The sequence below is a fragment of the Mustelus asterias genome, chromosome 19 (assembly GCF_964213995.1).
Source record: "Mustelus asterias chromosome 19, sMusAst1.hap1.1, whole genome shotgun sequence".
Taxonomy (NCBI): Eukaryota; Metazoa; Chordata; class Chondrichthyes; order Carcharhiniformes; family Triakidae; genus Mustelus; species Mustelus asterias.
The window spans coordinates 66,829,238-66,854,276 of record NC_135819.1 but is presented as its reverse complement, the minus strand read 5'-3'; the positions used below and the strand labels follow the sequence as shown (position 1 = coordinate 66,854,276).

General features: G+C 43.5%; 1 protein-coding gene across 1 annotated transcript in view; it reads right to left on the bottom strand.

The window, feature by feature from the left end:
• Nucleotides 1-1,734: 1,734 nt before the first annotated feature.
• LOC144508035 (NACHT, LRR and PYD domains-containing protein 5-like) overlaps nucleotides 1,735-25,039 on the bottom strand; it is a 36,399-nt gene continuing 13,094 nt past the window's right edge. Inside the window, exons 4-9 of the mRNA XM_078235748.1 lie at nucleotides 22,373-22,531; nucleotides 18,018-18,047; nucleotides 13,011-14,739; nucleotides 5,391-5,477; nucleotides 5,124-5,288; nucleotides 1,735-2,984 (exon numbers count right to left, since the gene is read on the bottom strand). Of these exons, the coding sequence (XP_078091874.1) occupies nucleotides 2,654-2,984; nucleotides 5,124-5,288; nucleotides 5,391-5,477; nucleotides 13,011-14,739; nucleotides 18,018-18,047; nucleotides 22,373-22,531 (2,501 nt within the window). The 3' untranslated portion in view covers nucleotides 1,735-2,653. The remainder of the gene's footprint in view (nucleotides 2,985-5,123; nucleotides 5,289-5,390; nucleotides 5,478-13,010; nucleotides 14,740-18,017; nucleotides 18,048-22,372; nucleotides 22,532-25,039) is intronic.

Below are 25,039 nucleotides of genomic sequence, written 5' to 3'. Positions count from 1 at the left end.
GGTTGGTGCAGACTTGATGGGCCAAATGGCCTCCTTTTGCACTATAGGAATTCTATGAAAAGTACAGCATAAGAACAGGCCCTTGTGCTGATCATAATGCCCTAACTAAAAAAAAACCTTCTGCCCTTACTCCATCCATATCCCTCTATTCCCTCCCTATTCATCTACTCATCCAGATGCCTCTTAAATATTGCTAATGTGTCTGCTTCTACCACCTCCCCTAGCAGCACGTTCCAGGCACCCACCACTCGGTGTGAAAAACAGGAGGTGAGTTACTCATCGCAGGATTCCTCGCCTTTGACCTGCTCCTGTAGCCTCAGTATTTATATGGCTGGCCAGTTTAATTTCTGGTCAATGGTATTAACCCCCAGTATGTTGATCGTGGGAGATTCAACAGTGGTAATGCCATTTAATGTCAAGGAGCTATGGTTAGATTGTCACTTTTTGGAGATGGTCATTGCCCAGCATTTGTGTAGCACGAAAGTTTCTTGCCACTTGTTAGCCCAAGCCTGGATATTGTCCAGATCTTGCTGCATTTGGACATGGGTGGCTCCAATATCTGAAAAGTCTCAAATGGTGCTGAATATTGTGCAGTTATCAGTGAATATCCCTACTTCAGACTTTTCAAATGGAAGGAAGTCATTGACGTGTCAGCTGAAGATGTTTGGGCCTCGGACACATCTTCCTTTGTGCTAAGTATGACTGCAATCAGTAAAGGGATCCCCCCTGAGATTAAAAGAGAAAATACTGAAAAATCTCAGCAGGTGTGGCAGCATCTATAAGGAGAGAAAAGAGCTGACGTTTTGAGTCCAAATGACCCTTTGGCAAAGCCTTTGACAAAAGGTCATCTGGACTCGAAACGTCAGCTCTTTTTTCTCCTTATAGATGCTGCTATACCTGCTGAGATTTTCCAGCATTTTCTCTTTTGGTTTCAGATTACAGCATATGCAGTAATTTGCTTTTATCCAAGAGATCCCTCCTGACTGCAATTTTGCTGGGGCTCTTTGCTTTGATCAAATGTGGCCTTGATGTCAAGGGCAGTCACTATCACCTCACATCTGGAGTTCAGCTCTTTTGCCCATTTTTGAATCAAGGCTGTAATGAGGTCAGGAGCTGAGTGGCCCTGTTAGAATCTTAACTGAGCATCTGTGAGCATATTATTGCTAAGCAAGTGCTGCTAGATAGCGCTGTTGATGATCCCTTCTATTACTTTACTAATGGTTGAGTAGGCTGATGGGGCTGTGATAGGCCATGTTGGACCTGTCCTGTTTTCTGAACGATTTTCCACAGATGCAAGTGTTGGAGCTGTGCTGGAAAGCTTGGCTAGGGGCATGAAAAGTCCTGGAACACAAGCCCTCAGTACTATTGCCAGAGTATTGTCACAGCCCTTAGCTTTGCAGTATCCAATGCCTTCAGTCATTTCTTGATATCACATGGAGTGAATTGAATTGGCTAAAGACCAGCATCTGTGATGCTGAGGACCTCTGGAGGAGGCTGAGATGGAAGATCCACTCAACACTCAGAGAACACTTTGTAAGCTTCTGATCATGTTTTCTTTTACTTTCATTTTAAACTATCCCAGAGTCTCAGGTCAGATGAGTATATGTCACAGGCAATTACTGTTAAAGCTTTATAGGATTTGACTAAAATACTCTATTATACTACAATCCATGATGGTAAATACCATTTGATATTACCGAAGACAATTTTGAAGTGAAAGATTGACTGAATAATGGTGATTTAAGGGCAAGATAAATTTATTTGCAAGATTTACAATGTATGGATTTACATTTAGTACAGGTTGAAAGACATCACTTAAATTGCACCAACTTGAAATAATGGAAATATTCAAATCATTAATCAAAGAACAGTACAGCACAGGAAACAGGCCCTTCGGCCCTCCAAGCCTGTGCCGCTCATTGGTCCAACTAGACCATTCGTTTGTATCCTCCATTCCCAGACATTACAATGTGTAGAGTATTTGCACTAACCAGTAACCAATATAGAGATTAACTGCTGGAATCCTCCAGCAACCTTGCCTTCAAACCACAGTTAACTGCAAAGCTGCTGAAATTGTCCCATTTCTTGCTGAGTAATTAATCTATGGGATTGAATTGAAGAGTTCTTTCAAAGGGCCAACACAGGCACAATGAACCTAATCCATGCTGCAAGGTTCTATGGCTGGGATTTAACACAGATGGTGGCCATGTCAACTGGCTGGGAAGTGGAGGATACATCTGCTGACTCTGGAAGCCAGGACTAAATTTTACATGGCTCAGATGATTGGGTAAAAAAAAAAGCAGTGATGGGAAGAGACCCTATAAATGACTAATTAAGGGCCACAATTGGCCAAGGTAGGTGCCCACCACCTACCAAGCTGCTGATAAAATACCCGCAGAGGCAGGTAGGCTCCCCACCCCAGCTCTAATTCTATTGGAGAAGTAGTTAATGATCAGTGAAATTAGGCTTAGAGGCAATGCTGTGCTTTATTTTTGATAGTTTAGCAGCCTGTGATTGCCTTGATGGAAATAAGAAAGAACAACCCTCAACTACGACTGCTCTCTACAAATTATTTAATGCATGGTGATTTCCAACAATATAATGGAAATAAAGACCTGGTTGAGAATAAGCCACATAAACCTCTGAATCACAATTAAGCAGTGGGAAACTGCTTATTCCAGCTCAGTTTCTTTTGCAGTTTTTGAATGTTCGCCTTTATTGTGTCCACCTTTGTTTGTGTGTGTTGATTGGTTATATGGCACATGCCTTCTTCAAGATTCTTGAGTGTGACATCCAGGAGATTTGAAATCCACTCTGTATCATACTGCATTGATTCAGCCATGGTCTCTTCTATTTGCTTATAAACATGATCAATCAGTTCTTCGTCTTCTGTAATATAAGTAATGATCTTCAGATTGGTACGCTGCTTTTTGAGTTGCTGAATATTTCTCAGACCAGGCTCGCCAAATTTGTTTCCACATAAACTGAAAATAATGAAGTATTTTGGTTGTGAAAAGCTTTAAACAGAAATACGTCTTTCCCTATTGGCTCTGTGTACACTTGCTTCTGTCATGCGGAGGTGAAGTTACACAGAGCAGCATTTAACCAGACATGTATACATTATATAAATGTTATACTCTTGTGTAGTTCTCTACATTATTCCAATCCAATTTCTTTTTAGTCTCCATGTTTTGAGTTTTCTCTCCTTACTACTCCTAGATGTCATGCATAATAGTGTAAGCTCATGGACGGTGTCCAGCAGCCCTCCTAAATGTGTGAATTAACAGTGAGGTGAACTTGGACTCCCAACATTGAGCCATACTCAAAGGGAGTGGGGGACTGAGAGAAGGAGTTACAACTCTCTAGTCCTAATTATCTGATCTGAAATCTCTTCAAGTGCAGCTCCACAGTACGGGTGTGCAATTGCAGAATTGACTGTTAGCCAACCATTTTAAGGGAGGCATGATCAATGGGCCTGATACTGTTCTTGCCCAGTGTCCACATATATAGCATGGAACAACCCGAGTAAGAGAGACCTGAGCTGGTGAGCTTCACTAATTCAGGCAGAGAAATCTGAGCTTGGCAAAGTTGAAGATAATGAAACAAAAACAACAAAGGACGTCAATGTATAGTATAGGAGGTTAATCTCTTTTCGCAAACCACCAAAGTTGAATCTCACTTCCAGTATTCTGTCCCCTTAAAGAAGATGCTAACTCAGCTGAGGTGACCGAAATTAATCAAACCTTGTGTTTCCATCAATGAAGCTGAAATTATCAACAAGAGATAAGTGTGATTTTAATTTAGTTTAACTGCCACCCAAAGCAGCGTTTAGCCAATTCCCTGGGGAAGATGTCCCTGCCTCTCTTTGGAGACACACAGTAACTTATAGCAAGAAATGGCTGGAGATTGGGAGATAGAAAATAGAAGACATATTGAACTGAGGGAGAAAGGAAATAGAATGGCAGAGATGAAAAGTAAAATGGGGAAGGAGAGGCTGAGACAGCCAAAGGCCTAAAAAGATGGTGAATAAGTAACAAGTGGATTTTAATGATGCAATTTACCACAGGCATTTGTAAGAAGCTAAATCAAAACCTGGCAACCTAAGAGGCAGGATGGTGCAATAAGTTGCACTTTGACATGTTGGGTGCAATTTTACCATCTTGATGTGCTCAGTGATCAGCACGATGAGCTGGGGGAATAGCATGCAAAGCTAAAAATCCAATTCGCACCCGGTACAAAACAGTTTGCTATCTTCCCGGCTTCTTTCGAGTGGTACAAATTGCTTTGCACCCTATCCGATTGACTGGATTCCAGTATTATTAGGGAGTTTGGCACAAATGAATCCCCCTTTCTGGATGCTTCCCACCTCTTCGGCAAGACATCACACTGGCGTGAATCACCACTGGTCTGCACTAGTGCAAATCTGGCGAGCTGGTCATGCCAAGGGCCGTGGAAGTTTTCGAAGCCCCTGGGTGGTTGGGGGCATGGCTGGGCAGTGCCCACCTGATGGTGTCCATTAGATGGTCACCAGACAGCCTGGCAGTGGATAGCAAGCACAGCTGGTGTGAGGGCAATGGCAGGGAGGGGTTATGCAGTGGGGCCACGCAGGGCGGTAATACAGGGGTGGATCTCAAAGGGGGGGTCATGACAGAAGGGGTATGTCAGGGTTCATGACAGGGAGGAATGTTGGGGGTCATGATGGGAGGGGGAGCATGTTGGGATCAGCCAGAGGACCCATCCGGAAGGTACTGATGCCCCAATGCAGGCGACCCATGTCGGGTTGGGGGGAGAGCATTTCACCAACGGGGGGGGGGCCCCATGTCTGTTGGAGGTGGGAGGGGGTCCCAGTGCACCGAGAATGGGCCATCCTTGCAAAATGGTAGCCGAGCGCTATGAAGCCAGTTTCATGCCCCGCCCCCCCCCTCCCCCTCACCCCACCCTGTACCGGCACCGAGCTCCTTCAAAAAAGTGACTGAGTGTCGAAAGATTGCGATCCAGAGTGCACCTGAGAGACTGGCGCGGTTCACTCCAGGTTTCTCGTTGTTATGACACTTAGAAAATTTTGGAAAAATTCTAGGAGTTTGGTGTAAACCAAACAAATATCAAATTAATTACAGACTTACTGCAGAATCTTCAGCGTTTCATTTTGTTTGAGACAGTCACTCATCTTCACCGTGTCATCATCAGTGATTTCATTATGATAAAGGTAAAGGGATTTTAAACTTTTGTTACTTTTGAGTGCCTCGAACAACATCTGAACTCCAGATTTAAGGATATTTGTTCCAATTCTAGAAAGGCACAAGAACAGAACTGTCACAGCTTGTGATCTGCATTTAAAATAGATATATTTTTGTTCTTTATGAACAGAATGATGTATTTGAAATACTTACGATAACTTTTCAACAACACAATCTTTCCCTTTGAGAATGTCACTGAAAATCTTGGCAGATTTCTCAGTCAGCCTGTTAGCGCTTACTCTGTAATACAGGATGAAGGCAATTTGAATGAGGGTTAAATTAAAATGTTGTAACCTTTAATTGAAATTCAACAAATTTGATTTCGAAGCATATACATTGAGAGGAGCTGTAAAGACAGCTAAAGTTTGTGAGTTAAAGGACAGACTTTTCCCAGGCTGTGAAGATGGCTTTGGAGGTGTGGGGGAGGGTGGGGGTCCCTCCAGGAAAATTGGACCAAATGTCAGACAGTTTCTCTAACATGTTCCTGCCTCTTTGTGCTTTTCCCAGAGGCAGCAAGCAGTTGCGATGGTAGCAGCAGCGGGAATCCAATCAAGGTAAGCACAGAGCCAGCTAGCACTGATTTTAAAACAATTTTGGCAACATGGTGTAAGCCATGATTTGTCAGCAACCATGAGGCAGATGCACATTAGGAGGTCAAAGCTGCATTAGAGCTGAAAGAATTTAAATAGTACTGGCAGAAAATGACAAGGCTGCTATGTTTCATTGAGACATACTTGCCAAATCAGCTTGACAAATTTTCTGGAATGTTTTTGGGGATGTAACCAGTAGAGTGGACCAGGATGAATCAGTGGATGTTGCGTATCTGGACTTTCAAAAGGCTTTTGACAAGGTCCCACACAAGCAATTAGTGAGCAAAATGAAAACTCATGGTATTGGGGGTAATGTATTGACCTGGATAGAGAACTGGTTGACAGACAGGAAGCAGAGAATGGTAATAAATGGGTCTTTTTCAGAATGGCAGGCAGTGACTAGTGGGATACTGCAGGATTCAGTGCTCGGACCCCAGCTATTCACAATTTTCATTAATGATTTGGATGGAGGAATTTAATGCAATATCTCCAAATTTGCAGATGCCACGAAGCTGGGTGACAGTGTGTGCTCTGAGGAGGATGCTAAGAGGCTGCAGGGTGACTTGGGCAGGCTAACTGAGTGGGCAGATACATGGCAAATGCAATATAATGTGGATTAATATGAGGTTATCCACTTTGGTGGCAAAAACAGGAAGGAAGATTATTATCTGAATGGTGGCAGTTTAAGAAAAAGGGAAATGCAATGGGACCTGGGTGTCATGGTGAATAGTCGCTGAAGGTTGGCGTGCAGGTACAGCAGGCGATAAGGAAAGCTAATGGCGAGCTGGCCTTCCTAGCAGTAGGATTTGAGTATAGGAATAAGGATGTCTTGCTGCAGTTATACAGGGCCATGGTTGAGGCTACACCTTGAGTATTGTGGGCCATTTTGATCTTCTGGTCTGAGGAAGCACATTCTTGCTATTAAGGGAGTCCAGTGAAGGTTCACCAAACTGATTTCCAGAATGGCTGGACTGAAATAGGAAGAGAGACTGGATCAACTGGGCTTGTACTCACTGGAATTTAGAACAATGAGAGGGGATCTCATAGAAACATATAAAATTCTGATGGGACTGGCCAGGCTAGATGCAGGAAGAATGTTCCCGATGTTGGGGAAGTGCAGAACTAGAGTCACAGTCTAAGAATAATGGGCAAGCCATTTCGGACTGAGATGAGGAAGAACTTCTTCATTCAGAGAGTTGTGAATCTGTGGAATTCTCTACCACAGAAAGCTGTTGGGGCCACTTTGTTAGATATGTTCAAGATGGAGCTGCATGTGGCCCTTGCAGCTAAAGCGATCAAGGGATATGGAGAGAAAGCGGGAGTGGGATACTGAAAATGTATGATCAGCCATGATCATATTGAATGGTGGTGCAGGCTTGAAGGGCTGAATGGCCTACTCCTGCACCTATTTCCCATGCTTCTAAAGATTTCATGTTGAAGGATGTCTCTGATTGTCATGAAACTACTGAGGTCTCAGCCACTCCCCAGATGTTGATGACAGATACAGTGCTTCCTACCTGCTCCTGTGCCCTGATTAGTACTCCCACATGTGACAAGGGGAGAGACTGCTGACATCGCTTGCTATGGACTGCGCTTGACTTCACCTCCCACCTCTGGAATCTGCTCGTCATCGAATTGAACAGCAAACATGGAGGAGGCCTGCTGATTGGCTGTCTACTGTAAAATTAAGATAATGGGCAGTGCTAGGACAGCGAGCAGAATCAGGACCCAGAAATGTTCCTGACCCCCAATATGTTTTGAGTTTGGAAAGATTTTGCCCAAATTTCTGTCATTCAATGAATAAACAAGCTTTTGAAATGTAACTGAGGACCTAAATGTTTCTTAATTTTGCCAACTTTCCAGTTTGTAGATGACCAGTTATGAAAATTCAATGCAACAATCAATAGCTTTATGATAACTGGATCTATCCTCCATTTCATGTTTGTTTACTTCTCAACTATATTATGTCACTGTCCAAATCCAATGGTGGAGATGAACTGCAGCAAGAGAACTCTTTTTCATTGCATGTCACCTCTTTTACCATCACCAATTTTTCTGTATTCTAATGTACAGTCTATAGCTCTTCAACCATATCATTTCATTCTAATGAATATATATAGAATACCAAAGTAATTTTATTTTATTCATTTAAGTGATGTGGGCATCGCTGGCTGGCCAGCACTTATTGCATATCCCTAACTGCCCTTGAGAAGGTGGTTGTGAGCTGTCTTCCTGAACTGCTGTAGTCCATGTGGTGCAGGTACACCCACAGTGCTCTTGGGGAGGGAGTTCCAAGATTTTGACCCAGCAGCAGTGAAGAAACAGTGATATATTTCCAGGTCAGGATGGTGAGTGGCTCGGAGAATCACTTCCTATTGGTGGTATTCCCATGTGTCTGCTGCCCATGTCCTTCTAGATGGTGGTGCTCATGAGTTTGGGAGGTGCTGTTTAAAGAACCTTGTGAATTTCTGCACAGCACCTTGACCTTTGACAAGGTCCCTCATGGCAGACTGGTGCAGAAGGTGAAGTCGCTTGGGACCAGATGTGCTGGCAAGGTGGATACAGAACTTGCTCGATCATAGAAGAGAGAGGGTAGCAGTGGAAGGGTGCATTTCTGAATGGAGGGCTGTGACAAGCGGTGTTCCTCAGGGATCAGTGCTGGGACCTTTGCTGTTTGTAATATATATAAATAATTTGGAGGAAAATGTAACTGGTTTGATTAGTAAGTTTGCGGGTGACACAAAGGTTGGTGGATTTGCGGATAGCGATGAGGACCATCAGAGGATACAGCAGGATATAGATAGGTTGGAGGCTTGGGCGGAGCAATGGAGTTTAATCCGGACAAATGTGAGGTAATGCATTTTGGAAGGTCTAATACAGATAGGAAATATACAGTAAGTGGCAGAACCCTAAGAGTATTGATAGGCAGAGGGATCTGGGTGTACAGACACAGATCACTGAAAGTGGCAACACAGGTGGAGAAGGTAGTCAAGAAGGCATACGGCATGCTTGCCTTCATTGGCCGGGGCACTGAGTTTAAAAATTGGCAAGTCATGTTGCAGCTTTATAGAACCTTAGTTAGACCACACTTGGAATATAGTGTTCAATTCTGGTCGCCACACTACCAGAAGGATGTCGAGACTTTGGAGAGGATACAGAAAAGATTTACCAGGATGTTGCCTGGTATGGAGGGCATTAGCTATGAGGAGAGGTTGGAGAAACTTGGTTTGTTCTCTCTGGAACGACGGAGGTTGAGGGGCGAACTGATAAAGTCTACAAGATTATGAGATGCATGGACAGAGTGGATAGTCAGAAGCTTTTTCCCAGGGTGGAAGAGTCAATTACTAGGGGCATAGGTTTAAGGTGCGAGGGGCAAGTTTTAAAGAAGATGTATGAGGCAAGTTTTTTTTTTACACAGAGGCTGGTGGGTGCCTGGAACTCGCTGCCGAGGGAGGTAATGGAAGCAGATGCCATAGTGACTTTTAAGAGGCATCTGGACAAATACATGAATAGGATGGGAATGGAGGGATACAGTCCCCAGAAGGGCAGGGGGTTTTAGTTCTGTCAGGCACAATGGTCGGTGCAGACTTGGAGGGCCGAAGGGCCTGTTCCTGTGCTGAAATTTTCTTTGTTCTTTGTATTTCTCTGCCACTGTTCTTCAGTTGGGGAGGGAGTGAATGTTTGTGGATGGGCTGCAAATCAAGTGGGCTGCTTTGTCGTGGATGGTGTCAAGCCGCTTGAGTGTTATTGGAGCTGTACTCATCCAGGCAAGTGGAGAGGATTCCATTACACTCCTGACTTTTGTACCTGATAGATAGTGGAGAGTTTTTTTGGAGTCGGGAGGTGAGTTATTCACATGATTCCTAGCCTCTGACCTGTTCTTGTAGCCACAGTATTTATATAGCTAGCCCAGTTCAGTTTCTGGTCAATGATAATTGCCAGTATGTTGATACTGGGCGATTCAGTGATGGCAGTACCATTGAATGTCAAGGGTTATGGTTAGTTTCTCTCTTGTTGGAGATGGTCATTGCCTGGCACTTGTGTGGCGTGCGAGTTTATTGCCAGGTCAGCACAAGCCTGGGTACTGTCCGGGTCTTGCTGCTTTTGGACACATACTACTTCAATGTCAGATGAGTTGCAAATGATGTTGAACATCAGTAAACACCCCCACTTCTGACTTTATGATGGAAAGAAGGTAATTGATGAGGCAGCTGAAGATGGTTGGGCCTAGGACACTACTCTGAGGAACTCCTGCAGTGATGTCCTGGAGCCGAGATGACCAACCTCAACCATCTTCCTTTGTGCCTCCAATCAGCAGAGCTTTCCTCCTGATTCGCATTGACTCCAACTTTGCTAGGGCTCCTTGTTACCATACTCAGTCAGGGACAGTCACTCTCAGCTCACCTCTGGCATTTAGCTCTTTTGTCCCTGTTTGAAGCAAGGTTGTAATGAGATCAGGAGCTAAGTGACCCTGGCGAAACCCAAACTGAACATCAGTGAGCAAGTTATTGTGGAGTACATGCTCCTTGGCAGCACTGTTGATGACTCCAAGTAGAGTGATGGAGGCAGTAATTGGCCATGTTGGGTTTGCTTTTTATGTACAGGACATATCTGATTACTTTTCCACACTGCTGAGTAGATGCCAGTTTATAAGCTGTACTGAAACAGCTTGGATAGGGGTTTTGCAAGTTTTGGAGCACAAGTCTTCAGTACTGTTGTTGGAATATTGTCAGGGCCAATAGCCATTCCTGTAGCTAGTGCCTTCAGCCATTTCTTGATATCACACTGAGTGAATCGAATTGGCTGAAGATCAGCACCTGTAATGCTAATGAACTCGGGAGGAGCCAAGATGGATCACCCACTTGGCAATTTTGGTTAAGATTGTTGCCTTATCTTTTGCAATGATGTTCTGGTCCCCCTCATCATAACATGGAAATATTGTTGAATTGCCGACCACGGCTGGGTGTGGCAGGACTACAGAGCTTAGATCTGATACGTTGGTTGTGGAATTGCTTAGCTCTATCACTTGCTGCTTGTGCTGTTGGCGCACAAGTAGTCCTGTGTTGTAGCCAAACCAGCTTGACACCTCATTTTTAAGTATGCCTGTTGCTGCTCCTGGCATGTCCTCTTTCACTCTTCATTCAACCAGGCTTGATCCCCTGGCTTGGTGGTAATGGTAGAGTGGGAAATATGAGGTTACAGATTGTAGTTCAGTACATTTCTGCTGCTGCTGATGGCCCACAGCATCTCATAGATTTCCAATTTTGAGCTGTTTGAAATCTATCCTATTTAGCTTGGTGGTACGGCCACACAACATGATGAAGGGTATTAAGGCAAGGATAGATAAATTTTTGAACAGTAAAGGAATTAAGGGTTATGGTGAGCGGGCGGGTAAGTGGAGCTGAGTCCACAAAAAGATCAGCCATGATCTTATTGAATGGCGGAGCTGGCGCGAGGGGTGGATGGCCTACTCCTGCTCCTAGTTCTTATGTATCTTCAATGCATTTTCTATGTTCTTTAGGACTTGACCAGCTCGGTCAGTGGTAGTGCTAGCGAGCCACTCATGGTGATTGACATTGAAGTCCTCCACCCAGAGTGCATTCTGCAACCTTGCCACCCCATGTGCCTCCTCCAAGTGGTGTTCAACATGGAAGAGTACGGATTCATCAGCTATGGGGCAGTGGTTTGTTGTAATCAGTAGGAGGTTTCCTTGCCCACGTTTGAGCTGATGCCGTGAAACTTCAAGGGGTCCAGAGTTGATGTTGAGGATTCCCAGGGCATCTCCCTCCCAACTGTACACCAGTCTGCCGCCATTGTCTCTGCTGGGTCTGGCCTGCCGTGGGACAGGACATACCCAGGAATGTTGATGGCAGTGTGCAGGACATTGTATGGTATGATTCCGTGAGTAAGGCTATGTCAGGCTGTTGCTTGACTAGTCTGTGAGACAGCTTTCCCAATTATGGCACAAGACTTCAGATGTTAGTAACGAGGACTTTACAGGGTTGACAGGGCTGGGTTTGCCATTTCCGGTACCTAGGTTGAGGCCAGTTGGTTCATCTAGTTTCATTCCTTTGACGCATTTTAGTAGTTTGATACAATTGAGTAGCTTGCTAGCCCATTTTAGAGGGAATTTAGGAGTTAACCATATTGTTGTGGGTCTGGTCTGGGTAAGATGACAGATTTCCTTTTTACGACAATCGAAATAGTTTCACAGTGAACATTAAACTTTTAGTTCTAGATCTTTTATTGCACTCGGGTCCCCAGAGCATTACCCTGGCTCTCTGGATTACTAGTCCAGCGATGATATCACTATGCCACCACCTCCCTGATATTAGCCCAAGCTTGACTACTCCAATGATTCCCTGGTCTGTCCTCAACCCTCAATAAACGAAAGCTCATCCATTGCTGCCTGTATTCTCACTCACGCAAATTCCCTGTTCTCATTGACCTACATTAGCCTCCAGTCCATCAACACATCAATCTTACAATTCTCATCCTCATGCAATTCCTCGTCCAAATTCCTCAACAGTCTTAACTCTACATCATTCTGTAACTACACCTAAAAATCTCCAGGAACTCTACATTCCTCCATCTCTGAGGATGGCACATTAGGGCGGCACGGTGGCTAGCACTGCTGCCTCACAGCGCCAGAGACTGGGTTCGATTCCCGGCTTGGGTCACTATCTGTGTAGAGGCTGCACATTCTTGTGGGCGTGGGTTTCCTCTGTGTGCTCCGGTTTCCTCCCAGAAGACATGCTTGTTAGGTGCATTGGCCATGCTAAATTTTCCCTCAGTTAAAGTTTATTTATCAGTGTACCCGAACAAGCGCCAGAGTGGGGTGACTAGGGGATTTTCACAGTAATTTCACTGTAGTGTTAATGTAAGCCTACTTGTGACATTAATAAGTAAACTTAAAACTTAAACTTTGCCCAATATCGACTGCCGTACCTTCAACCACCTTGTCTCTAAATTCTACAATTCCTCTGTAAATCCCCCCGCCTTTTCCCTCCCTTCTCTTTGGAGATGCTGCTTCAAGCATAGCTCTTTGATTGCCTGTCATGATATCTCCTCCTTTGGCTTTCTAAAATTTTTATCTTATTAGGCTTCTGTTAAGTGACTTAGAATGTTTTAGTCTGCAAAAGTTGCTATATAAATGCAGGTTATTACAGTTGTTTTTACTCACAAGATATACTTGCTGCTGGATAGTATTTCCTTGAGCTGTTTTATTCCATCATCCCCCAAGGTACAGAGTCTTAAATCCAATTTATCCACAGTAGAATGACTGAGGCAGTAAGACAAAGCAGCGAGGTCTAGTGGGCTCAGAGAATTGTTGAAAAAATTTACATTTTTGATATGTGGAGATACCGCTGCTGTTACAGTTGAATCATGCAGTTCAAAAAGACAACGCATTAAATTCAGCAACTCTGACTTCATTTCTCGTTCAAGATGGTTTTTGAACCAAGATATCAGAGCTCTGGCTGTAGAGTGAGAGAGAGGAGCGCTACAATTCCACAACGTGCCATCTCTTCCTGCTGTTAAGGAGCCCATGAGAAGCCTTGTGAAATTGTACATTTTTTCTGTGTGTTCAGGTTTAAATGCTCTCAGGTAATATTGGCTTTTTTGATTCAGCGGCATTTTCCCAAAACACCAAAGATCCAGACATTTGATCAACTCTTCAGCATCATCTGTCAGTGAAGTTGCACAATACAAAGCTGCAAACTGTTCCTTCAGCACAACATGCTGGAACTCAAAAATTCTTTGACTGTTACACTTCTTTTCCAGGATAAGATTTGAGAAATACTTTGAAAGAACGTTTGGGTCTATTTCATAGGCACCCAGATCACCTGTTTTCATTTCAAGTTTTCCTGACAGCAAATTGTGGAAGGACAGTTCTCCCAATTTCAGGATGGTGTCTTTAAGCAGTTTCTGTTCAGGCTCAGACTTATCAATGGTGATCACTGATTCTTCAGCTGTACCAGAGTTAACCAGGCTGTAAAGGAACAGCAAGAATATTTTGCTGTGCGTCATTGGCATTTTTGCTATCTTAGCAGGATTGCAGCTACATCTGTCCAAAATACTGCACAGGATATAACTGTTGAGGGGATTAGAAGTCAGGCAGTTGATGGTCTCATTTTCTGTAATGTGTTGATACATTTTTCCTGCTTTTTCCTCCCCCCCCTGATAGAATACTTCACAATATCTTCTCAACTGATCATTGGTAAACCCGGAGATAATAAGCATGCAATCAAAATATTTCTTGATAGCTTCGATCTGCTTAGTATTCCAGCGGGAGGTAACCAATACTTGAGCTGTTGGAAGGAGATGCTTGGAAATTATTCTGGAAACAAGGATATTTACTTCAGCCTCAGAGTCTATGTTAAAATCATCATCCAATGCATTCCATTGCAACTGATGACTGAATTCATCCAGTCCATCCAAAATGATCAACACATCCTGAGGGTTACAGAGAAGTTCTGTTAGGACTGATGACAACGGCTCACAGTGTTTCTTAAACAGTTCCTGTAGAGTGGTCTTTCCTTCAACGTCATTGAAGTCGCAGAATCTGAACACAATGATGCACTTGATCGGCTGACTTGGTTGAGATGCTGCCCACTCTTGCTGGATGCTGCTCACAGCCCAACTTTTCCCTACTCCTGCGTCACCTACCAGCAGGACTCGCTTTGAAGAGCAGTTTTTTTCCTGGGGCAATGACAGGAGATGTGCAGCTTTCACTTCTCTCTCAATATCCGAAGCACCTGCCCCCAAAATGTCATCCAGTGTGTCTTGCTTCTTTGGAGAGGTGACTTTCACAGTTCTGGCAAGTGAGCTATAGTTTTTGAGTGTCCCGTGTGACATCTTGTCGAAGCAATCTGTGTTTCTCAAAGTGTGTTCCTTGAAACTTCGAATGGCATCTGGAAGGGAATGGTTGAATTTCTCAACATGAGTTTGTGTTAGTTACAATGGATGAACAAAACATGGGAAATGTGAAATTCCAAAACGGGCAGCAGATATTCAATTAGTTACATAGCCAGCTTTTATAAATGCATATTTCCTTTTAGATTCTAAAATGTTATAATATTTACTAGTTCATTCTCAGTATTTGATAAATAGGGCAGGATTTTGGTGGTAAAATGAGGGCAGGAACTGAGATGAAAGAATCCATCATTTCCAATCATCTGTTTAGAATTTGGATTCTTCTGAGTACGTGTTTCAGGAATTGTTTTCAGACAAAGTGCGGAACTGTCTTCCATTTAGTATCTGGATTCACCCTCAAGCTTAAGGACATGGGCATATGGATGGAATATAAATATCCTGAGAAAGATAAATTAAAATGATCTCAGCGTGAGATGAAAAACATTTCCAGTCTCATGTCAAAAGAAGTATGGATAATGGATCACTAAACTCAAGGGAAAGAATTTTGACCCCCAATATCCGGACCAATTGTGTGTCCTGAGCTCGCATTTGCTTAAAGCCTGACCAGTGAGCTCTTTTCCCAGAGGTGGCCTCCTAATTGACCACTTCTGTGCTCACTGTTCAAATAAGGAAAGCAAATGGGATCCCCGATCTGCCAACTCAATCAGAGGGCCAACAGCTCCAGAGTCTTGGCAGCTCCAAGAACTTCAAAATGGAGGTATCCTCAGAAGCATAAATTTAAATATAAATTTCAGAGGGTCACACAGGCAGGCTTCTTGAAGCAGAGGAGTAACCCCTCATGGCAGGATGTTGCCCACGGCTATGGCCTTTGCTGCTAGTGATCCCCTCCAGGGATGGAGCCTCTGTTTCCAATGACCGGTTGAATAGAAGGGGGTCATTCCCTGAGGAACTGGTAGCTTCCAAAGGCTGCGAGCAGAAGACAACATGAAGGTGATCCCTCTCAATTGCCCCTAATTACAGCCTTAAATAAGCAAATTGGCTGCCCGGTTCCATTCAGCTTGCAACCATGAATTTCTCAGTCCATCCCTGGGAAACGTATTTGACAGTGAGAATATGTCAGGGAGTGATTTCAAAGTGGCACCCTGCTGTTTTCCCAGCCACAACTCCCTCCGGTGAAACTGACATCTCCTCTCTTCCATAGGACTTCAAAGGGCTCGTTCACACCTGCGGCTTCTGACAGAGAGAAAGGGAATACCTGCTGCAGAATGGAGTGCTGCAGTGATTTAGAAGTCTGCCAACTGCCCAGGGGGCAAGGAGGTTAAAGTGACTAGGCCACTTCAAAATTTTACAACTGACAGTCAGGAATGAAGATGTTAATCACAGAGCTGCTAGAAATCACAATGCAAGGGGTTATCTTCAGGTCTGCCACGGCTAGAAGGGGCAGTCCAGCCACGACACCCCCAACCTAGAAGAAAGTGGTGAGATCAACCCTTTGCCCCCAGCCCAAACCCACTCAACCCCAGGAGCCTTGGGGAACCATCCTTCTGTAGCCTGGCAGTGACAGAGGGGCACATGGCCACTGGACCTACCTCCCTAATCCCCCTTGGGGCCCAAGGCACCAGGCCAGTGTGATGGTGCCATGGTGCCTGGGGCAGTACACCATTGACAACGCCAAGGCGCATGGCCTGAATGAGGGGGGGGGGGGGCTACACATTATTTGTGGGTGGATGCTTGTCTTTGCTGAGGCATTGGTGATGCACCCCTGGTCAATTTCAGGGTGGGGGGGGGTCACCATTTCCATTTCGGGGGAGAGGAGTGCCTGTCTCCGACCATGAAGATTAGGGCGCTTTTGAAAAGTGTGTCTGGCCGGTGGGTTGCTCGGGATGCACATATTTGCATTCATCAGATGGGAGAATTCCAACTCATAGATGCTCCCAGTGCTAGTGGAAAACACTCTGGTGTTTCCGATTCAGGAGAATCTCATCCTATTGCATTAGAAACAGTTTAGAGAAGATTCATTCAACTTTTTCCTACAATGAAGGACTTATTGTATTGGCTCACACCCATTGCAATTTAGAAAACTGAGAGGTAATATTACTGAAACATACAAGACCCTGAGGAAACTGGATCGGGAGAATGGTTCCCCTTTGTGGTGGAGAATGGAACGAGAACCCCAGTTTAAGAACGAGGTCTTTAAAGACAGATGAGGAGAAAATTTTTCTCTGAGGGTCTTAAGTATGTAGAAATCTTTTCCCCAGAAAGCAGTGAAGTCCGGGTCACTGAATTTATTGAAGGGAGAGTTAGAGATTTGATAGATGTAGGGTGGGATTTTCCGGCCGTGCTTGTCCCAAGGCCAGAAAATCCCGCCCGAGGTCAACGGATCTTTGTGTGGTCTGTGTCCCGCTTGCCACGATTCCTGTGGTAGACAGGACAGGAAAATTCCACCCAATGAGTTAAGGGTCATGGTGGCCAGACAGGAAAGAAAAAAAAATTGAAACCACAGCCAAATCAGCTAGGATCTTACTGAATGGTGGAGCAAGCTCAAAAGACCAAATGGCCTAATCCTGCTTTTAAGTCCTATGTTCCTTTACCTTGTTACTCAACACAAAAGGACCATCTCAATTTCATAACCAGACTGTCAAATGGAACCTGTGAGAAAAGGTTATCCGATTTGAACCTGTATTGAGTCCTAATTTATGTCTAATTTATAGACGTGCAAAATGCTGCGGGATTAAGTGATCAAAGGTGAAATACTCAGAGCAGAGTTTCAACGGTTACTCCCCAAGAGACTAGGGTGTAGAAGAGCGTTCCAAAGAATTATTTGGACGAACTAAAAGGAGTATGAAAACCAAGTCAGATTTCTCATCAATGTACGGTCTGGGGCGGGACATCCAGATGACATTATCAATGTCTTAAAGGAATACCTCTCTTCCTATTTGCCCATGAATGTTGACAGGTAGCTTTGGGAGAAAATTGAACTGCAATTATCTATTAGATTGTGCATGTGTTCTGAAAGGAGTAAACTTGATAAGTTCATTTTTTAAATATGTTCTCAATATACATAGCTTAAAACTGACATATGTCTATAGTTTTTAATCTCCTTTAATATATGGAGTCCAAGTTCCAAATTACTTAATGGTGAGAATTCTATTTTTGCCTGGCTAAATTACAAAATCAAACATGTCACCACTGTCCATTCAGCATTGGGTGGGGTTCTTTTCGGAAAATTGGATTCAAAACAAGTTTTATTATTGCAGTCAGTTGCAGTAGCATTGTATATTCTAGAATCTAAGAAGAACGCAAAACAGAACATTACCTTCTACAGCGTCTACCAGTAAAGGCATTTCTGAAAAAAACAAAATAAGCTTGAGTTAGTTTCTGCTTCTTAACAAATGGTCTCACTTACTGCTGGTATCATAGGAAATCATTCGGCTCCTCGAGCTTGCTCCACCATTCAACTAGATCAGGGGTCTCCAAACTACGGCCCGCAGGCCACATCTGGCCCGCAGCGGGCTGCATCCGGATCGGAGTTTGGAGACCGCTGAACTAGATCATGGCTGATCTTCTATTTCAACGCCTTTTTTCCTGCACTATCCCCGTATCTCTTAATACCTTTACATCTAGAAATCTATTTATCTCTGCCCTGAGTATACTCAATGACTAAGTCGCCACAGCTGACTGGGGTATAGAATTCCAAAGATTCACCACCCTCTGAGGAGTGAAATTCCTTATCTTAGTCCTAAATGGCCTACCTCTGATTTTGAGATCGTGTCCCCTGGCTCGAGAACCCAAGGGGAATCATCCTTTCTGCAACTCCACTATCGAGCCATGTATGCTTCAATGAGACCACCTCTCATTTTTCAAATCTCTAGAGAACATATCTCCTCAATCTCCCCTAACAAGACAATCCCACCATTCCAGGGATGAGTTTGGTGAACCTTTATTGTACTGTCTCTATAGCAAGCATATATTACCTAAGGTGACAAGACTAAAACTGTATACAATGCATCAGGTACAGTCTCACCAAGGGGAATTACAGCAAGACTTATTTACTTCTGTACTCAAATCCTCTTACACCAAAGGCCAACATATCATTTACTTTCCTAATTGCTTGCTGTACCGGCATGTTAGCTTACAGTGACTGATGAACAAGGACACCCAGATCCTTTGGACATCAACACTTCCCAATCTCTCACCATTTAAGAAATACTCTGTATTTCTATCTTCCATATGAAAGTGGGTAACTTAACATTTTTTTCACATTATATTTCATTTGCCATGTTCTTTCCCATTCACTTAGCCGGTCTAAATCTCCTTCAATCCTCCTCACAACTTGCATTCCCATCTAGTTTTGAGTCATCAGCAAACTTGGAAATATTATATTTGGTCTCCGCATCCAAATCATTGATATAGTTTGCAAATAGCAGGGGCTAGAAAACACTGATCTTTGTGGTGGCTCATTAGTCACAACCTGCCAACCTGAGAATGATCTGTTTATTCTTATTCTCTGCTTTCTGTGCAAAAGCCAATTCTCAATCCATGCCAGTATAACAGCTCAAACCCATGTGTCCTAATTTTGCTTACTAACCTCCAGTGTGGAACCTTATTGAAAATCTTCTGAAAATCCAAATGCACCATAAGCATAGGGCTTTGGGATCCAGCAGTCAGGGACTAATAGAGGTCAGCAGCCAGCAATATCTGGGGAACAGTCAAGCAGGTATGATTTTCCCTGAATTGGCCACTTAAAGGCCAGAGGATGGGCTCACCTCCAATTAAAGATGCATGGTAGGCTGCCGAAGCTGGAGGGACAATACGAGGTCCTCAACCATGCAGGAAGCAGCCATCTGACCTTTCTGGTAAGTGAGGGATAGAGCGAGGGGAGGAGGGTGGAGGGGAGGAGGTGGAAGGGGAAAGGGTCCCAAGATGGATGTGCTCTTTACATGTTGTAATAGTTTATATTATAAAGAACCCTTAGCAGTCAGGTCATCGCTGTAGGGTGTGACATGGAACCACTAAAGGGCAACCTGTGCTGTGTTGCTGAAGCTATGATGTGGAGATGCCGGCGTTGGACTGGGGTAAACACAGTAAGAAGTCTCACAACAGGTTAAAGTGGTTTACCTGATGAAGGAGCAGCGCTCCGAAAGCTAGTGGCTTTTGCTACCAAATAAACCTGTTGGACTTTAACCTGGTGTTGTGAGACTTCTTACCTTGCTGAAGCTAGCCAGGCAGGGAAGGCCTCTAAGCCTGCCTGGAGTGCTGACCTGCTGGGCAACTGCTGGGTGGTAGAATGGTGCTGGGAAACCGGCTTATTGGCCAGTAGTCATACCCATCTGCTTCAGTGCTCATCCCCATTGGGGATTCAAAATTCAAGCCACCATTTCTAAAACATAATCCTGTACAGAATATTGGACTAGATTAAATTACAACAAAGATTTTCCACAAGTCACAGTCAATGATTGAGAATACAAGGAATCTGTGGAGCTGTGGTTCTGTGATCCTTATTGTGTAACAGTTTGTTGCTCAGTGACTCTGAGGTAAAGTTTCAGGCTCTATTCACACACAAATTGAGTATCGGTGTCAAGTAGCTCGAACCCACAGTGAAACTTCTCTGGAGAAGGGATTGTCAATCCTCAGTAGAGTCAATCCTTGACTTTTGACTTAACACTTGGAGGAGATTTTAAAAATCTGCAGTCCTAATGCGGAGAGTCCAATGCTTGAAGTGAAAATTTGAAAATCTAACCTCACAATTTCTTAATGTTGGTCCAAAGCAAGACTACACTTTGAAGCTATGCTCGTAATATACAGTTTAAATTATAACACCATAAGATGTAGGTGCAGAGGTAGGCCTTTCGCTCATGAGAGTATGCCCTTTGGTCCCAGAATCTCCCACGAGGAAATACTCTCTCAGCATCTACCCTGTCAAGCTCCCTGAGAATTCTATTTTTCTCAATAAGGTCGCCTCTCATTCTTCTGAACTCCAATGAGTACAGGCCTAACTATTCAACCTCTTCTCAAAAAATCCCTCCATATCTGGGATCAACCTAATAAACCTTCCCTGGACTGCCTCCAATGCCAGTGTATCTTTCCTTAGATAAGGGGACCAAAACTGTTCACAGTATTCCAGGAGTGGTCTAACTAGTGCCTTGTATAATTTTAGCAAGACTTCTCTATTTTTATCTTTAGTAAGTTAACAGTCACATCATACAGTTTATTATTATTTATTTATTAGTCACAAGTAAGGCTTTAACATTAACACTGCAATGGAGTTACTGTGAAATTCCCCTAGTCACCACAGTCCGGCACCTGCTTGGGCCAATACACCTAACCAGCACATCTTTCAGAACGTCTTTACAGCATACATCTATAGAACTCAATTATGTCATACATTTTGCACCAATAATCATTTATATCGATAAATCTACCAGTCTACAGGTAGATCCAGTGACTGGATTCTGAACTTCCTAACCCACAGACCGCAATCAGTAAGGAAAGGCAACACCTCCTCCACGATGATCCTCAACACCGGTGCCCTACAAGGCTGTGTCCTCAACCCCTTACTAGACACCTATGACTGTGTGGCCAAATTCCCCATCAACTCGATTTTCAAGTTTGCTGATGACACCACTGTTGTGGGTCAGATCTCAAACAATGACGAGATGGAGTACAGGAAAGAGATAGAGAATCTGGTGAACTGGTGCGGCAACAATAATCTCTCCCTCAATGTCAACAAAATGAAGGAGATAGTCATCGACTTCAGGAAGCGTAAAGGAGAACATGCCCCTGTCTACATCAATGGGGAGGAAGTAGAAATGGTCAAGAGCTTCATGTTTTTAGATGCCCAGATCACCAACAACCTGTCCTTATCCCCCCATGCCAACACTATAGTTAAGAAAGAGTACCAACGCCTTGTCTCTACTTTCTCAGAAGACTAAGGAAATTTGGCATGTCCGCCACAACTCTTACCACCTTTTACAGATGCACCATAGAACGTATTCTTTCTGGTTGTATCACAGCTTGGTATGGCTCCTGCTCTGTCTAAGACCACAAGAAACTACAAAAGCTCGTGAACGTAGCCCAATCCATCACTCAAACCAGCCTCCCTCCCATTGACTCTGTCTACACTTCCCACTGCCTCGGAAAAGTAACCAACATAATTAAGGACCTCACAGACCCCAGACATACTCTCTTCCATCTTCTTCTGTCGGGAAAAAGATACAAAAATCTCAGGATGTGTACCAACTGACTCAAAAACAGCTTCTTCCCTGCTGCCATCAGACCTTTGAATGGACCTACCTCGCATTAAGTTGATCTTTCTCTACACCTTAGTAATGGTTGTAACACTACATTCTGCACTCTATCCTTTGCTTCTCTATGAATGGTATGCTTTGTATAGCGCTCAAGAAACATTACTTTTCACTGTTTCCTAATACATGTGACAATAATAAATCAAATCAAAGTGACACACATCATCATTGGTTTTAAATGTAACCAATATAGAAGTGAGATTAAAAGCAGTAAATTCACTTCCATATCAAGAACCCATTGCTTTAGATATTCAAGAAATTTGCACTGAATTTTGCAACTCAATTGTCATAGATTTGTATCAAATTTGTATTTATATGTATGCAAATCAATCGGCGAATGCCTAAAATTTCTAAACATTTTACTCACTCTCAGGATTTTGTTGCTTCCTGTTTTGCTTTTTGCGAATTCCAAATCCGACTGCAATTAAAATAATCAGAGTTCCAGCTGAAAGCCCCAGTGGTAATTCGATTTTCTTTCTTTCCAAAGCTGGATTTTTATCATCAATTCCAGGAATCAGTGGTTCATCTAGGATATATGGAATAAGCAGGACATTATGGTTAAATGATTCTATTAAGAACTGTGATGCAATAATCACTCAATCTTCCTGTGAAATGAACTATGTTTAGCAGTGTGTCCAGGCATTAACTATCTCCTGATGTGACCAGAGTGGAGTTTTGAGCTGAAATACCAAATCTGCTGGTGTTTAGAGCAAAATGCCACCTTTTTAAAGGAATTGAAGCGAGGGTAAGGAACCTGAAAGTTCACTACTTCAAATTCTATTCTGTTCTAAATGCCTGTAGAACTTATTAAGGAGGCTGCATGGCATCCCGGTGGCCTTTCATAACAGCAACTAACTATTTAGGGTAAACAAGGTGTTGATGTGGATTTGAAGTGCTAATTAAAGGGATACTTATCATTTCTTGTGTATATGCCACTGCAGTTGTGAAGAGAGTCTCTGAAACACATGGCAAGAGTTTCTTGGACACTGTTCATTCTTCACTAACACTCTAGCAATATTTAATCCAAATAATCTCTGAGGACTTTGTCCAAAAACTGATGTGCTTTGCTAATCGGCCTCCTAGGGGTCAGCAGCCAAAAGGGAGTGCTTGGTCATGATAATCTGGTTCGAGATTCCCCTTTGTTCTGGACGAGGATTAGGAGAAGGACACAAGACTATACCTGAGCAGCTGCTGCATGAGCAGAGGGACAGAAGGGAAAGGTGGTGTTTTTTGTCTGTGGATACAGAACATTTCTCCTGCTCTGGACCTCCTCCACAAGCATCTTAAATGCTGCGCGAAAAGTGGTGCACCCTCTTCAGATTCTGAACCCGCTTGCGATATGTTGTGCAGTGACAACTAGGACACTCCACACATTCTGTAGAAGTGGGTGCGAGCAGCCCTCAAAAGCTACTCCACCAAAATTGCATGTACTCAGCACTTCACTGTCAAACCTGCAGGAATCTGAGTTAGCACCTCCATGCAAGCAAAATTATGGTGTTCAGCAGTTAGGAGCAAAAATGTGTGTTAAATCCAGATTTCAAACAGTTGTGGCTTATTAACGCAGTGCACACTGAGCTCCTGTTTTCACCTTTTGACTAAAATGACAGCTCTAAGTTTTCCCACCGCTAATGGTTAGAATTGAGATACAGGATTATTAAAAAGTACAAGATACCAGTTTAAGATCTATTGGTAGTAATAATATTAGGTAATGATATTAGGGTAAAATTTGAATATTGTACCTTGAGAGTTTATGACAATACCTGCCTACTGAAACCAGTGGCATTTATCTCAGATCTTTTTATTCATTGATACACACAGTGGGTTTCTTTGGCAAGGACAACATTTATTGCCCATCCCTAATCGCTCTTGAAAATATAAAATTTGCTGGCGAACAGGAAACACTGGTTGTTATTTGAACTGGAGGAAGGTTTGTGATGGAGTTCCCCAGGGATCACCGTTAGGATCCTGTTTTTCTTGTTGTACATTAATGACCCAGACTTGGGTGTAGAGGGCACACTTTCAAAATTTGTAAATGATACAGAACTGGACATATTGTGAACTGGGAGGGGGATATTGTTAATAAACCATTACAGGATCCTGGGTTTTATAAGTAGGAGCATTGAGTACAAAAGGACAAAAGTTCTAATTAAACTGTTTAAAACACTGGTTCAGCCTCAACGTTCAGTCTGGAAACCTTTCAGGAAATATGTGAAGGACGTAAGCATTCAGGAAAGATCCATAAGAATGCTTCCAGGAATGAAGAACTTCATTAACATTGATATGGTGAAACTGTTCCCCTTGGTGGAAGAAGTGAGAACCAGACCAAATGGATTTAAAGCAATTGGCAAAAGAAGCAACAGTGACATGAGAACATTTTTTAATGCAATGACTGGCTAGTATCTGGATTGAACTGCCTCGAGTATCGTAGCTTTCAAAAAAGAATTGGATTATTATCTGAAGAGGAATACTTTGCAGGGCTACAGGGAGAAGTCAGGGGAATGACACTAGGCGAGTTGCTCTTCCAGAGATCCAACACAGACAAAACAGACTGAATGGCCTCCTGTGCTGTAACCGATCAATAATTCTGTAAACAAGCAAAGGAGACTAGGAAAGTTCAGATAGATTTGTACAAAATTATGACATAGAATCCCTATAGTATAGAAGGAGGCCATTCGGCCCCTCAAGTCTGTACTGACCACAATCTCACCCAGGCCCCATTCCCCCAAACCCAGACATTTACCGTGCTAACCCCCGTAACACTCGGGTCAATTTAGCATGGCCAATCAGCCCAACCTGCACATCTTTGGACTGTGGGAGGAGACTGTAGCACCCGGAGGAAACCCACGCAAACCTGGGAAGAATGTGCAAACTCCACACAGACAGTGACCCGAGGCCGGAATGAACCTGGGACCCTGGCACTGTGAGGCAGCAGTGCTAACCAGTGTGCCACCCAAAAGACATGTTTAAATAAAGTAGACAAGTGGACAAACCATTGCTATTAATTGATGGTTTATGGGCTGGGGATATATAGATG